Source organism: Vanessa atalanta, chromosome 24 (assembly GCF_905147765.1).
Source record: "Vanessa atalanta chromosome 24, ilVanAtal1.2, whole genome shotgun sequence".
Classification (NCBI taxonomy): domain Eukaryota; kingdom Metazoa; phylum Arthropoda; class Insecta; order Lepidoptera; family Nymphalidae; genus Vanessa; species Vanessa atalanta.
This window is the reverse complement of record NC_061894.1, coordinates 6,000,440-6,016,481: the sequence shown is the minus strand read 5'-3', so window position 1 is coordinate 6,016,481 and position 16,042 is coordinate 6,000,440. Positions and strand designations below refer to the sequence as shown.

Sequence of the window (16,042 nt, the reverse complement as noted above, 5' to 3'; positions counted from 1 at the left end):
TCATTTTACAGAGAAGTACTTTTCGTTCGATTCCAAGTATCGTGATGAGGAAAGTCGTCAGTGATTCCTGTAAACTGAAACGAGGAATATTGTAGTGACTCTTTATAGTATAATAAGGATATTTATAATTAAAAAAAAAAAATAAGTATAATTTTATTTATAAATATATACTAAAATAACTAAAAATTTATATATAATCGAGACGGCGATTATTAATGTAGTTCCCCGTTGAATCGTAATTACGATTTTATTTGTTTTTATTTTACAATAGAGAGCAATCCGGTCTATTTATAATCTATGAGCTAAAGACTCCCTTCGGGATGGTTTTTGCAAAGTCAATAATTTACAAAAATATATTTACAACAATATTGTGTATGTTCACAGTAACATTGATCACTTTCATAGAATCTGTGCTAGTCATGGTATGTACGCGAGACGTAAGGATAAACTTATAATGCCAAATTTTCGACTCCGCAAAATCAATAAATCCTTCTTGGTATCCATTTTTATAATAAAATTCCGGAGATATTTTTTACTTTGCCGTTTCATACATTCAAATAATTTGTAAAAAATACATTAGTAAAGAAGGCATATTATTTAATAGAAGATTATAAGGATGATAAAAAAGCGTGGAGCTAATACTTGTCGACTTCCAGGCATGATATATTATACACATATATAATTGTATTTAATTAAGATACCTTTGTACTTTAAATGTATACTTTGATTTTTTTCTTTAACTAAAAATGTACCAGCCTTTAACCAGTGGATGCAATAGGGGTGTTAAATCGTGTCAAAGAGCTAACTACGGAGTTTCTTACCGATTCTTCTTGATAGTATCTGCACTCAAATCCGGTGATTAATAGTACTTATAAGAGCTTACGTGAATGAGGTACATTTTTATTTAATTTTTGAAAACCCTTAATACTTATGTAAATATTAATTTTACTAACATATATATATCAGGAAATGACGCAATAAAGTTAATTGATTACACTTTAAATTGTATTTGTATTGTTACATTAATTATCGTGTAAGATCGAACTAAATCGAAATAATAAAAATTATTATATTGCACTATACATCACAACCAATCAAAGTAGAGGTTAGGTCTCGAGCGGGGTCGAAGCGCCATCTTAACGTTTTTGGCGGGAATAGTGTAGTAGCTATATAATCTGTGGCGGGAATTCCGTAATACGAATGGCAGAATGCTTTTTCCTGGATCATTGGAAAAGTTATTAAAAAATAATGTTGTTTAGTTGAATTAGATCGTTATCGCGAATTCTTTAATCGATTGTAGTTGTTTGATTGAAGTTTAATACTAGTAACAGTGATGTCTTTTAATTTTTAACCGACTCCAAAACGCTTCTTTCTCTTGATAGGCGAGGCGCGTGCCCGTAACTGACACAGACTCCAAAAATAACAATAATTGTAACTACATTATATAATCGTAAATCATCTTTTAAGTAGTCTAATATTTTTCATTTCATTTTACATAGGAGAACTCTAAAAGCAAAATTTTGATCATTGTTTGTATTCATCGGTATGTGTTGAGTTAGATTTAATGTGTAGGTAACCTACCTACCTATGAGTAGAAAAAGTAAGTCGATTATTAAGTTGTAGTAGACTACGCAATTATAATTTTAGTTATAGTGCATATTAATCTGTTGAATTAGTGTTTTTTTTTAGTCTGTTTTTTTTTTTTTTTTGTTAAAATGTTTGTTTATTTATACTACTAAACATAAGTTACAAATCATGACCATGTGGAATGTTGGCAAGAATGCTTAGCAGTATTTTAAAAGTGAATTAATAATTACGAAGTGATTAAACATAGTCAAACTATAATTAAATTCTACGTAACAGTTAATTCTTTTGTTTTCTGCTCGCATTCAATCCTGATGACGCCCGTAACTGACCACTAATAATAATAAGGTCAAAGAGTATATTGGTGATTTTCTCTGACATATATTATTTTTGGAATACGTACACACATATTGTGTCTCTAAGAATGCTTCTTACTTATAACTTCGTTTGTAAAAAAATTGGTACAATTTTATTAAATAAGATTTTGTGCATTTCTATGTTTTAAAAAAGTTTGAATCTATCTTAGTCAAAATATTTCAAAAACATAGTATATAGAGCATATAATATATATGTATATGTATGTATGCAACTAAGTTATAAAGTTTTATTATATATGAGTACGGATTGAGTTATGATTCATCTAGTAACACGTGTTTATAAGGTCAAGGTAAAATAAAAAGTAATTGTTAAGTCAAGTAAGATCCTTTAAGTATCCCACTGCTGGGCTAAGACCCTTTGAGCAAAAGGAATGGAGCTAATTTATCACGCTACTCCAACGCGGGTTCTTTTCCCCCCGAGCCCGAGATGAATTATCAACACAATTTAAACACATGAAAATTCATTGGTACTGCGTTCAAACCACTCGAATCACTCGGATGTCATGTGTCATGAAATTAAATTATATTAATAACATTAGACCAAAATAATTTAAAAAATATATAGTAAAGACTTAATATTAGACGACCTCCGTGGTCAAGTAGTGTGTACACCGGTTTTCATGGGTACGCCACTCCGAGGTCCCGGTTTTGATTCGCGGCCGAGTCAATGTAGAAAAAGTTCATTCGTTTTCTATGTTATCTTGGGTCTGGGTGTTTGTTGTACCGTCGTTACGTCTGATTCTCCATAACACAAGTGCTTTAGCTACTTACATTGGGATCAGAGTAATGTATCCGTTGTCCGATATTTATTTATCTATTAGATATTATAAAAGTATATTATAAGAATATAAAATAGTATATAACTGATATAGATAGTAAAGACTTAAAGACTGCTGATTCATCGAAGTTCGTCATTTGATAAACGAAACATATACACACACATACATACATACATTATATAAATCCTATCTGATTAGATGAGTGAAAGTGCACTCGGGTCTACGCACACTCTTGCAGCTGTGCACTATTATTCCTGCGCAGTTGGCCTCTCAAGAGATCATAACATCTTAGTGTGTGTGATAGGCAAAATAAACCCTAAAAATGTTTTTACTAATCATACCCACATAACATTATCAAGTACTAGGGCCGTCACGGTAGCATGCGTAAGCGATCCCGTGGCGCCCGCCGAAAGACGGAGAGGGTACCGCTGGTTTTTTAGTGGGTAAACCCGGCGTACCTGGGCGCACTCCGCGTCCAGGGCTCCGGGGAGTCCCACACACCCCCCCACTTACCATCACGTGGGGGAAGCGCGTAAAGCGTTTTTCCAGCGAGAAAAAAAAAAAACGTACTAGGGTGACAGAGCTCCGCTGTAGTAAAATGTATTTTTTATATGAAATTGCTTTTTCAAAATCAAAGTCAAAATATACTTTATACAAATAGGTAAGCACTTTTGAATCGTTATATTACAGATTTGTACTTAACGTAGAACCACCGATTCGGAATGAAGATTCCACCGAAAGAACTCAGTAGTTACTCTTTTCCGACATCTGCGTCGGATTAGATTAGTCAAATACAATTTTATATAACAATAGGAATGTCATATATTAAATAAAATAGCAATTAAAAATTAAAAAGAAAAAAATTGAGTCCAATTTTAAAAACAGAAATAAATACATTATTTTTATAAGATATTTAAACGAGTTCCAACTTAAATTATAACGTAGAAAAACGACGTAAATATGAAATGTATTGTTTGAATATCTTTTTTTTTATCTGTGACATCATAAACGTTATCATACATACATACGAATACATGAATGAACACGACCCCTGACCTTTGATAGTGACGTAAATTCATGCGACTACTAATCATTAAACATTAGCGTTCGGTGTTATTCGATGCAGTTTATATATATTTAATTATAAACCGTTTAAATCGAAATAATAATGTATTTTATTTACTCTGGATAATGTTATTTATAAACTGAGATAGTTCAGTGTAAGCCCAGATGGCCCAATAGTTAGATCTCTTCCCAAGAATGTTGGTTAAAACCCTAAACCATGCCATTGAAATTCATTTGTATTATGCATAATTTCACCAGACGAACACTACGCTATGCTTAAATATTTCCAAAAAGTATTGATATATTCATCACTTTTAAACAAAACAAACGGAGCGTACGAAAGGTTTTAGTGAAGCACCAAATGCGAATACACAGTCGAACTCATAAAATTCATAAGTCGAATACCAAAGCGAATACAAATTCCTGGTTATATGTCGCAAAATGCGACACATTTATTTCCTCATGATGCTCAATTTCGTCGGCAAACACATAAATTATAAAAAAAAATAACCTTATATTGGAACCCGTATAGATATACCATATGATGATCTTACATGCAAGTAGTTCTCCGCCCTTACACATTAAATTCAAACGAAGTTATCCTTCCCTTTTCTCCCTGCATGAGCATCTACGTTGCGAAAGGAGGATTTATATCATTATGTAGATCTCCGAAACCATAGCTCCGATTGAAAATTTAGTATCCTCATTATCTGTAGTTCATTGTAATGAAAAACAGATAAATTTTCTTATTTAAAATTTACTTTATTTCAACTATTTATGTTATGATTTTTTTTCGCACATTACACAATTAAAAAGTACGCAGCCTTCATAATTTTATTACATAATATTATAACGTATTTGCGGAAAACGCGGGTAATTTCATGTCCATTTAAAGTTTTTCATTGACAATTACATAAGTCTGCGTGTCAATAACAATATAATTAGGATCCAACACAATAAAATGATTAATGCCATGACAGACGAGAGAATTATCCTTTTTGCGATGGTTTTAATGGGGAATTTAATTACTGACGTCGGCCATTTAACACGGATGTACTTTCTACGTATACATTGTGAATTAAAAGTATGAAATTTAAATGGCGCTGGAGCTAGAGGATGACATTTAAAGGTACTAATGATCGGTACAGTAAAATGGGAGTTAAAGAGACAGTATCACCGTGAAACGACACAATTTTCTAAGTATTCTGGTAATCAAACTTTTATCCCAATATTAATTACAGGTATTATTACAGTAGCGTAATTTTGGTAATTATTTCAAACTCATTTCATGTATTTCAGTAGACTGTTTTCCTGATAATATCAACACGAAATACTCCTATAAAATAATAATATATCTATACACAATAGTCCAGCTGCTTAGAGATGGCGTTCCTGAACGTTCTGTTTTGGTCATAAAGATAACATTACAAATAATAAACAGAAAATGTCGCAGCACAGGATTTAAAAAAATAATTTGAGTGCATTATTATAATTTTCGTTATAAAATTGCGTAATAATAGAGTTTTTGATTCGAATCGATATAAAAGCATAACCGACAATAACAAGTTACTTTGTATTTTAAATTGTTGAAAAAGTTTAACTACACAGTTTCTTGCCAGTTCTTCTCGGTAGAATCTACATCCGAACCGGTGGTAGCTTCACTTAATACAGTTTTTAAAATGGCAATTCAAAAGTGCTTGTAAAAGCCTACTTGAATAAAGTATATTTTGATTGATTGTTAACCATAGACCATAGAGGAGTAAAGTGAGCTTAAAGTATTGAGAGAGAGTCCAAAAAGACTCACGATTAGGGCTTACGGTTTACAAGGCCCATTGGAACGAGGTGCTTGAGCTTAACTCTTCGATAATATTATTGTAACTTGCGTAAGGGACAGCATCATCATTCCCAAGATTGGTGGCGCATGGACAATGTAATGAATGGTTTATACTGGACGGCGGTGACCACCTGTCATCAATATACCCAACTACCAGTTACATACTAGAATTTAAAAAAAAAACTAAAATTTTAAGGCAAAGGGGACAAAATATACATTTACTTTCTTATCAATATCATAAGTGGAACTATCAACCGGTAAAAAATTGATTCCAAAGTAAAAAAAAAACTTTCTAAAGTCTTTTGCGGTTGGAAACACAAGGATCAGGTTTTTTTTATTTGTTTAACTCATATTTGAGTTTACAGCTACGTGATTAACTTTTATTACGGTATACCGTTTAATGGTTCGGACACACTCGCGAACAGTGTCTGGGGGAGAATTCTAACAAATTGAGACTTTATCGCAATCGAATCGAAACGTAATAGTTGTTGTTTAGCCGTTTCGATATTCTACTACAAAAGATAAAGTTGCAGTTCCATTAAAGTTGAATCGTAATAGAATCGAGAAAGTATCGTAACATATGCAGTAGTAGAATTAGCCGCGTGTTTGCGACGTCACCAAAAAATCAGAGTTTATAAAAAAGAGGTCTGAAGGCTTTAAATAGTTATTCCATTATTTAATCCGAATCCCCATTTTACATTTACCTTATTTTAAAAAAGGCTTAAGTAATATTTATGTTGTGAAATTTTAATTAATTTTCATTAATTTATTTATTATAATTTTATTTAATGAACATAGATTGTACACAATAAAAACGCAGTACCATAGGGTACCATACGGTACAGAAGACAGAAGAAGTAATTCTTAAATGTATATGTAGCTCTATTTCTCTTTATCTTCCTTTATTCTTCTCTTATGACGTAACGAAATGTACATAGCGTGACGTATCCTTGAAATTGACTCTCAATTCTCGTCCAATATCTGATTATCTAATTTCCCTCAACAAGTTTTACTTGAAAAACCTTGTTTATTTAACAAACAAAACATTTATGCGAGAATATGACGTGAATGCAAATTACTTTAATATGTACGTCACATGCTTCTAAAATTGTATACCAAATATACGTATATATGTAAATAAAATATTTGCAAACAATGCACAAACACTAAGTGCAGTATATGAAAATTTTAAACTCAATCTGTTCGGTGGAACAATGCGAATTCGAGTAGTTACAATAACAGAGCGAATTCGTATTTATTAATAACACAAGTCTGGTCGAAGCGTTACAAATGAACCCAAGTCACGATCACGTCCTCTTAATATTTTTGCGCTGCCGTATTAAATCTATACTAATACAGTAACTTCAAGCTTAAACAGCTAAACCGATTTAGATGAAACTTGGCTTAATGTCGGGGAAGGACAAAGGCTACTTTTTTTAACCACTTTTGTGAAGGTAAAAGTGGGGCGATGGTTTGTGAGATATAGGTAAAGTTTTATATTATTTGAGTGGTCAAAACTTCAGATTCAGCTAGTATGTCAATTGAGTTATATATTTTTTATTAAATAAGTAGGCAGTAGGCCGCCTGACCATCACCTGTAAGAAATATCGAACATTTCTTATAACTTCTCCGGCACTAACCCTGGAAACTAAGATGTCTCTTGTACCTTTGGTTACCCTGGCTGGTTCACTCGTCAAACCAGAACACAACGATAGTTAGCATCTTTGTTCGCTGGTAGAATATGTGAGGAATAGGTGGTACTCAGACAGGCGTGCATAAAGCTCTACCACCCAATGAAAGTTATATAGGCTACAGTTCAATTTAAAATATCCTTATTCATTTCGACAACATCAGCCTAAGCCGACGGTCATTCTCGCAGTAGACCTTAGACCCTTAGGTTATTTCTTTCTTTGAGCTCTCACATCAAGTTCCCTTTTTCTCAGTCTCAGTAAAACGATTAAACGATGGCGCTTTTAACACCAGTGAGCACAGACGCACATTTAAAACATTTTTTTTTCAATGATTCCACTCTATATTTATAAACCATTTCATCGTTTTGTGTTATTATTTCATTCATTCTGGATTTTCTTAAAATAACTATAAACCTCCTTTTCAAGGACAAGGTTTGGCAGTTGTGTTTATTTCTTTGCAAACTTTACACATTTATTTTTTAATATTATGATTGTCAAACAAATAAAATTCCAATTATCCAATAAAAAAACATTCGATTTAAGAACAAGAACGAATAATCTTTTCAACGGAAATAATACGATCTAATTAACGAACGCGACTTTAAATAAAAAGGTTATAAGCTTATGGCCTCTTGACCGATTTTCGAGTATTGTGACCAATTATGATACTTGCCTACTACGTAACAGTATCCACAAGTGTGTGTGTGTGTGTGTGTGTGTGTGAAAATACTGTTCTCTTTTCCTCAACCCTTTCTATATTCTCTCTTACAGACAATTGATTTTGTCGCGTTAGGAAAAAGTATTTTTTCATCTTTATTCCACAATCTTAAATAAAGTCAAGTAAAATTCAAATCCTTATTTCAAACAGACTAAGGTAATTATTGATTGTGTAAATAAAATATGACTGGTTCGGAAATAAACACCTCAGAAGGTAGAAGAATCTATGGGAGAAACTCTTTGAAGATTTTCGTTTTTACTGATAATCCAATTAGAAGGAAAGCCGATTCGATCACAGAGAGCTCACAGGCGTAAGCGCTAACTCGAATCTCATCGCTGAACATATAACTGACCGACAAATAAAAGTTGTTATGCGATATTGACCGTAACAATTCTAACATTTAAGGAAACACGCATCAGATTTGCTTATCACTGTAAATTAATTTTGAACATTTCACGAGTGACAGATGAAACACACACAAACCCCATCGATCCGTTTATCCTCTCGAGGGCTGAATTAAAAAAAGTCGATATCTATCTCCATATAAAGTTTCATCTAAATCGGTTCAGTGGTTTAGCGTGCGTTTAGAAAGAGCGACTTTCGTATTTATAATATCAGTATAGACGTACCTACATACATGTACGAAAGTTAGTTCATGATGAAGTAGTACGTCAAACATTTACGTAAATAAAATTCCCTGTGGAATTTCCGGTATTTAATCATTTCCGATATCAGTCTGAACAGACATACAAGCTCAGAGTACTTTTCCCATTACATAAACTCTGTTTCACATTTCCCTTTAATTCAAAAATTTTAAAATGTGCATTTCTTGCCGAACTAGTCTTAGGTTTTTTTTATAAAGCAAAGATTTTAATTTTGGCAGCCATTAAATTATTTTTAATTTTAACTTATAATAACTTTTTAAATATTTTTGTAACATAATTAAAAGTCGTTTTAAAACAATAAAATGTATTTATAATCTCAATTTCTTCTTATTTTTTGAGATTTATAAATTAATATAATTATAGATTTTAATTAATATTTAGTAACGATATTGTCGTCTGCTTATTGTTTTTTTTTTTAATTTTCAATTTGATGTTTTTTTGGTGTCATTTCTAGGGTCAGGTAAATGTATGACATAACTTTTAAAAACACACTAAACACTCTAAAGAAAGTGTTCATTTTGAATTACGTATTAATATTTAGATTCAGATAACATTGTAATATATATTTTTAAATAAAATTAAGTTAGATTTGCTATATGGTTAATAAAGCATTACAAACTAATATTTCAAAATAAATTAATTTTAAAATTAAATGATATCGTTCAACGTTCTTTAAGTGGGTGGAATATCGTATACAGACAATCTTACCGAGAGACATAATATATATATAAAAAAACAAAATATATATTTAACAAAAATTAAGCTAAAATCGGATATGACACAAAGTACCAATAAATCCCAAAACTTACCACTTCCTTTACTTAACGTCGCCAAACACACGATAAAGCTGGCTATCACCACCCACTTCATTTCACAAAGTCCTTAAATTAATCACGACACAAAAAACTATAAAATAATTTAATCCTATACCGGTCGCACGACCACCTCCCGTCGCGGCCTGATCACTACTGATCCTACTTTGCTTATAATTCCCACTGACCAATGCAATGCTATCATCATACAGCCATCGCGCACATTTTTTAATCATCCCCTCATTAAAACCTGCTTACACGGTCTATATTTCATTAGTCGAATTTCGACAGATGAAAAATTAATGTTGTTAAGTTATCGTTATCTACAATTTTAATAGTTCGAAACGCATAATACGGAATGTAATCAAAAAGTCCGACAGCGGGCGTGGTTATTAATGATCTCTAGGAGGATAGGAGGGAACTCTATTAATTCGATGCCACCCAAATATTTACAATATTGTGGGAACCCGATAACGAACTGTTACAATGTGATTAGGAATTTGTTTATTATTACAAGAGAACATTAATATTACCTTACGTCGTCAGAGTGTTAATGTACATTATTCAAAAATAACATCTGTATTCCAATATTTGAAGTTTACACCTCTTTTATGCCGACAAAATAAAAATTCCCGGTACGTTCTTTATTCTTAGCGCGTATTTCTATTTTTTCGCTCATTAAAAACTTTTTCAAAGTTTTATGTTTAAAGCCGCAGGCTTCAAAGGCTCGCGAAAAAAAATATAAAACCGCAGCTAGCAACAGACTGGCCAGTCGGTTTAAAAACAAGAATAAAAGCGGGAAAATGCGAATTCTAAATTTAAACGGTTACATTCCAAAGAGACCAAGAACTGTCGTAAAAAGCGCAGTAAAGTTAGAGATTTCTTTACACGTAACGATACGACCAGTAACCGGTACGAAGACAATATTACAATAATACAGCTATTGTCGAATATATTAAATAGAATAAAAACATACAATAATTATTAAAACATTAACAATAATTAAATTTGAATTAGGAATGATATATTTATAAAAAGGTTCGCTTTGACAATCGTTTGAGTTTTATTGTTTAGACAACAAAATATATACTATTTCAGTTTCCAATTAAAAAAAAAAAATAAAAAAAAAAAAAAACATGACATAGATTAAAAGCGAAGCTAAGTAATGATAATTTATTAAATTTAAATGTTTTAATTGAAATAGTAAATATCTAAAATCATTAATAAATACGTTTTAGCTTAATTTGGTCAACCTTAACTTCAATATTGAGCTTGGACACTGCGAATGTATGGTATGTATGACTTTTTTACTATATATGTTTAGATATTATTTTACTTTACTGACATACCTACTCTGTATTTAAAATGTTTAAAAGTGCTTTCACTAACCTATAAGAATAAAGAATGTTTTGATTTTATTATATTGGTACGATTGGCATTCCATTATACTTCCAAAGTTAGTCCATTAAAGTCGCCCATAAGGGTCTATATCACATAATATATAAAAATGCTTTTTGTTAAGTTACAGAGACGTTCCTGCGATCAAGTGATTAGTACTTCCATAATCCGTCCAAAATATATAATTAATCCAATTAGTACAAAAAGCAAATTTATTTTCAATTTATTATAATATCCTTCCTTTTTTATGATATCGGTAGGCGGACGAGCAAATAGGCCGCCTGATGGTAAGTGGTCGCCGCCGCCCATAGGCGTTGTAAGAAATATTACCCATTCCTTACATCACCAATGCGCCACCAATCTTGGGAACTATGATGCTACGTCCCTTGTGCCTGTACAAAAATACTGAGTCCTGCTGTTTGGCGGTAGAATATCTGATGAGTGGGTGGTACCTACCCAGACGGGCTTGCACAAAGCCCTATCACCAAGTAAATCTAATAATATCTTTCCGGTCGTATCAGATTTAACGTCCCATCGGATTATGAGTCTGCATGTGTGATTGCACACACTTGTGCACATATCCTGCGTAGTTAGTTCTTCTCCCTTGATTGACCAAAATCGATCAGGATATCATCATCAAAGAAACAACGGTAGTTCAATTATAAAATAATATCTTTACACTGGTACATTTTATCGTATCGTGTGTACGAAACAATACCAAAAGCACGGAGCTTTTGACGCGGCGCGGCGTCGTGCGATCGAGATTTGAGATCCAGATGCAGACGTCTAAAATTGGATTAGTGGACTTTTAAACCTCATTTTATGTTCAGGACTTGTCGTCGCATATGACTTCACTCAAAATTATTACAAAAATACATATATATATCGGAGCGTGGTTACTTTAGTTGTTGATTTGGATAATTAATGAATCGAATAGTTGGCAATAATGTTTGATGGCTGATTTACTTATAAGAGCGGGTCACCCCGAATGGAATTGTAAGTGCCATGGCAACGCGAGTCGTTATGTTTTGACAAGCTTCTCGAATGCGATGGTTGCTTGCAAACCCATTTTCTCTTAATCGAGATGAATTATTGTAATCCTTTGATATTATTGTGGTGTACGATTATTGAATCAATGAATACAGTGAGTAGACGATATTAAATACGTTTTATTTTATGAATATCTCCATTGCACGCCCACATAGTCTTACAAATGTCGGATCAATCCCCGAACCCAACTGTTCGGCATCCTGCTTCTCCGACATATATTTGTTATATATAACGGCCACGTCTGTCTATAAAAAAATATTTTAAGAAAGCTTTTTGCCTGAATTAACGCACACGCTCCCAAAAACCTTAGACCCTTTTACATACAAATGAGGTTGTAGGCGGAATTTACTGTAATATATATATTTACTGAGATAGTCCACTTGTTAGAACGCGTATATCTTAACCGATGATTGCGGATTCAAACCCAGGCCTGAACCGCTGAATTTTCATGAGCTTAATATTTGTTTATAATTCATCTCGAGCTCGGTGATGAAAGAAAACATCGTGTGCCTGATTTCAATTAAATTCTGCCACATGTGAATTCACCATTAACATTTCATCTCATTTCATTCATTGATTTTATGCAAAATGGTAGGTAGGTACCACCAACTTATCAGATATTCTACTGTCAAAAAGCATTACTCAGTAATGTTGTCTTCTGGTTTGAAGGGAGATCGAGCTGGCACATGGGACCTCTTAACTCCCAATGTTGGTTGGCTAGGGTGATGTTTAATATTTCTTAAACTGCCAATGTCTCCAAGTAGCTCATTTGCTCGTCCGCCTACCTCTACTATAAAAGATTAAAATAGCCTCTCAACGGTCTAGCAGTATTGTTTAGATATCATCAGAGGACGCGTGTTGATAAGAAACACAATAAATTAATTTCATGAATTTAGTAAAAGAATCTTAAGCACTCGTTATCTTATTGATTATGACAGTCTATTGCATAACAAATACATATTTTTATTTTTATCTATAATAGGTAGACTGAATTATGTAAAGTCACTGCCTACAGACGTCGACGCTTTAAGAAATATTAAGCGTCCCTACGTTCGATTTGCGCAAGACGGCTGGCAGGAGCTTGATGCGAGTTGCCGAAGAAAGACCACAGTGGCGTGCATTTTGAGAGGCCTATGTCCAGCAGTGGACGAATGTGGGCTGATGATGAACTGTTCCTTAAATCAACACGCCACCAACCTTGGGAACTAAGAAGTTATATTATATCCCTTGTCTATAATTACACTGGATCATTCACCATTCTACCAAACAACTACAAGAGGACAAAAGCCAAATAAACAATATTGAACATCGAATTGATGCAATAATATCACACTCTACTTTAGTTTTGTAGTTACCGAGGCGATATTTCTGATGTGTTTTAATTATTTCAACTTTCGGGGAGAGGACTGATTATCCTTAACACAGATTTTTTAATTAGCCCAGCTAAGATAGTCAGTACTTGTTCTGTGTTGCGTTTGATAACCATGTTATTATACATTAAGACTTTTGTCATAGTTCAACCATGTAATTGTTTTTAAAGATGATTTTTGTGTGAAATAAATATTAATCGTAGAAGCCAAATAAGCACCACATAAGCATAACATACATAAGCAGCCCGTAAATGTCCCACTGCTGGGATAAAGGCCTCCTCTCCCTTTGAGGAGAAGGTTTGGAGCATATTCCACCACGCTGCTCCAATGCGGGTTGGCGGAATACACATGTGGCTGAATTTCGTTGAAATTAGACACATGCAGGTTTCCTCACGATGTTTTCCTTCACCGCCGAGCACGAGATGAATTATAAACACAAATTAAGCACATGAAATTTCAGTGGTGCCTGCCTGGGTTTGAACCCGAAATCATCGGTTAAGATGCACGCCTTCTAACCACTGGGCCATCTCGGCTCATAATAAGCACCACTTGATATCTAATTGATGCGATATCATTGAATATAATCTTTGATATTCTTGGTGTTTTAGCGAAAACTTAGCGTTTTGACCTTGGAAGTAAAATTAAAGTATATAGGTATATAGGTTAGTGGTTAAGTGAAATAGTGTTCTATTACAAATAATGATATGTTAATCAAGAACTCTTAGTAGTGCACAATACAGCTGAGCCATTAGTCATTCGCAAGGAATACGTAAATCTGAAGTTTTTATCTTCATTGTTTCTTAGATTTTAATAGACTATAAATCTCTAGCAATGCCGCTGCATTGCCTTAACTAAAAAGGCACACGCAAATCAGCGTAGAAATAAAAAACAAATAGGTAAATATACTTTATTCAAGTAGACTTTTACAAGCCCATTTGAATCGTCATTTAACAAACTATACTGAGTGAAGCTACCACCGGTTCGGAATGTAGATTCTACCGAGAAGAACCGGCAAGAAACTCAGTAGTTACTCTTTTTCAACATCTAAAAATACAGTCATGTTAGTTAAATACAATTATATATGTATGTAATTTATCCTGCCTGGAAGTCAACAAGCATTAACTCCACGCTTTTTATTTTTATATAAGATTTTATAATGGGAAATTTTCCAGAAAACGTTCAAACCGTCTCTTTTGTTAAATTTAAAATAATTGCCGTTTAAAAAAATCTGTCACGGAGTATGGATCGATTACCTCTAAAGCGTGCCAAGATGTGTTGCATATCAATAACATATAGGTATAGGATGGCGGACGACCAAATGGGCCACCTGATGGAAAGTGTTCACCATCGCCCATAGACAATGGCTCTGTAAGAAGCCATTCCTTCCATCGCCAATACGACACCAACCTCGGGAACTAAGATATGTTATCCCTTGTGCCTGTAGCTAAAACTTTGAGTGAGCCAGTATAACCAGAACACAACAATACTGAGTATTGCTCTTTGGCGGTATAATATCTGATGAGACCCACTCATCAGATATTATACCCAGTAGCTACCCAGACAAAGCCCTACAACCAAGTAATTTGGTTTAAATTAGTTTTAGAATACGATTACAATGGCTTAATAACCTAAATAACTTATTCGAGTGATAATACATTCTAAACATCTTTTAACTTAACATATATCATATTTGATACCAAAAATAAATCATCCACTTCATTTCTCAATAAACACTTAGTAAAGAAACTCGTTCATAATAAGATTATACGCGAACATGAATACATTGTCTATGATTAGTTTTCATATATTCAAGTAGTTACCTATTTATATAATAAATGCGAAAGGTAACTCTGTTCAAGTCTAAGTCACGACAAAGATTACCGTCTTTACAATAACGGCACGGGGCATGTGCCCAGGGCCCTCATCCTGAGGGCCCCCGAAGAACCGAAAATTCTCTCACACATTCGTGCCCACGCTGATTGCTATAGATATTTTTGAAATCGCCAAATTTGTAAGAAATAACTAACATCTTTATCGGGCTTTATCAAGGAAACTATTTATTTTGTTAAATATTTTGCTAGATTTTTAATTTTAGTAAATATGCTAGCAAAAGGGTCCCATACTAGAATATTTGGAGCGTAGTCTACCAACCCGCTCCAATGTGTGTTTGTACACACACATGGGTAAAACACGTGGCACTACAAATTTACAGAATAGTTTCTGAATATGAAACAATATAATGTAATTATTTGATTTGTGCATGTCATTTTTTATCAGTTTGTGATTGGTTGATTTCCTTCGTAATGTTGCATTGAAGATCGGTCATTGCTTTAAATACAAGTTCTGTCCGACAGCACGAACTTAGATCTTTGACGAGTAGTTAATAAAATTGTAGTCGCTAAATAAACACTTACTTATCCACTTTATAATAATCTTTGTATTGTTATCACTATTAAATCTTTAGTCTTGTTTAATTACTAATTCATTGTATACGTGTATAATTACTAGATGAAACTGCGTCTTTACCCGCGCGAAATTTATAAAACCCAAACTTGCAACCCGCGTTTTACCCCCTTAGAGATGGAGTTTCGTAAAATTCTTAGCGGATGTCTACACCTTATAAGGAACCTACTGCCAAATTTTAAACTTGTAGGTGTCGTAATTTTTTGGATTTCGTGATTAATCAGTGACTGGTATTT

General features: G+C 33.2%; 1 protein-coding gene across 3 annotated transcripts in view; it reads right to left on the bottom strand.

Annotated features, from left to right (window-relative positions):
• The window catches only part of LOC125073267, a 37,266-nt gene extending 27,562 nt beyond the window's left edge, over nucleotides 1-9,704 (bottom strand). For 2 of the 3 annotated variants that reach the window (XM_047684015.1, XM_047684016.1), the window contains exon 1: nucleotides 9,523-9,704. In XM_047684015.1, coding sequence (XP_047539971.1) covers nucleotides 9,523-9,583 — 61 coding nt within the window. In that variant the 5' untranslated portion in view covers nucleotides 9,584-9,704. The remainder of the gene's footprint in view (nucleotides 1-9,522) is intronic. The other variant, XM_047684017.1, reaches the window with a different exon arrangement.
• Between the last annotated feature and the right edge of the window lie 6,338 nt (nucleotides 9,705-16,042).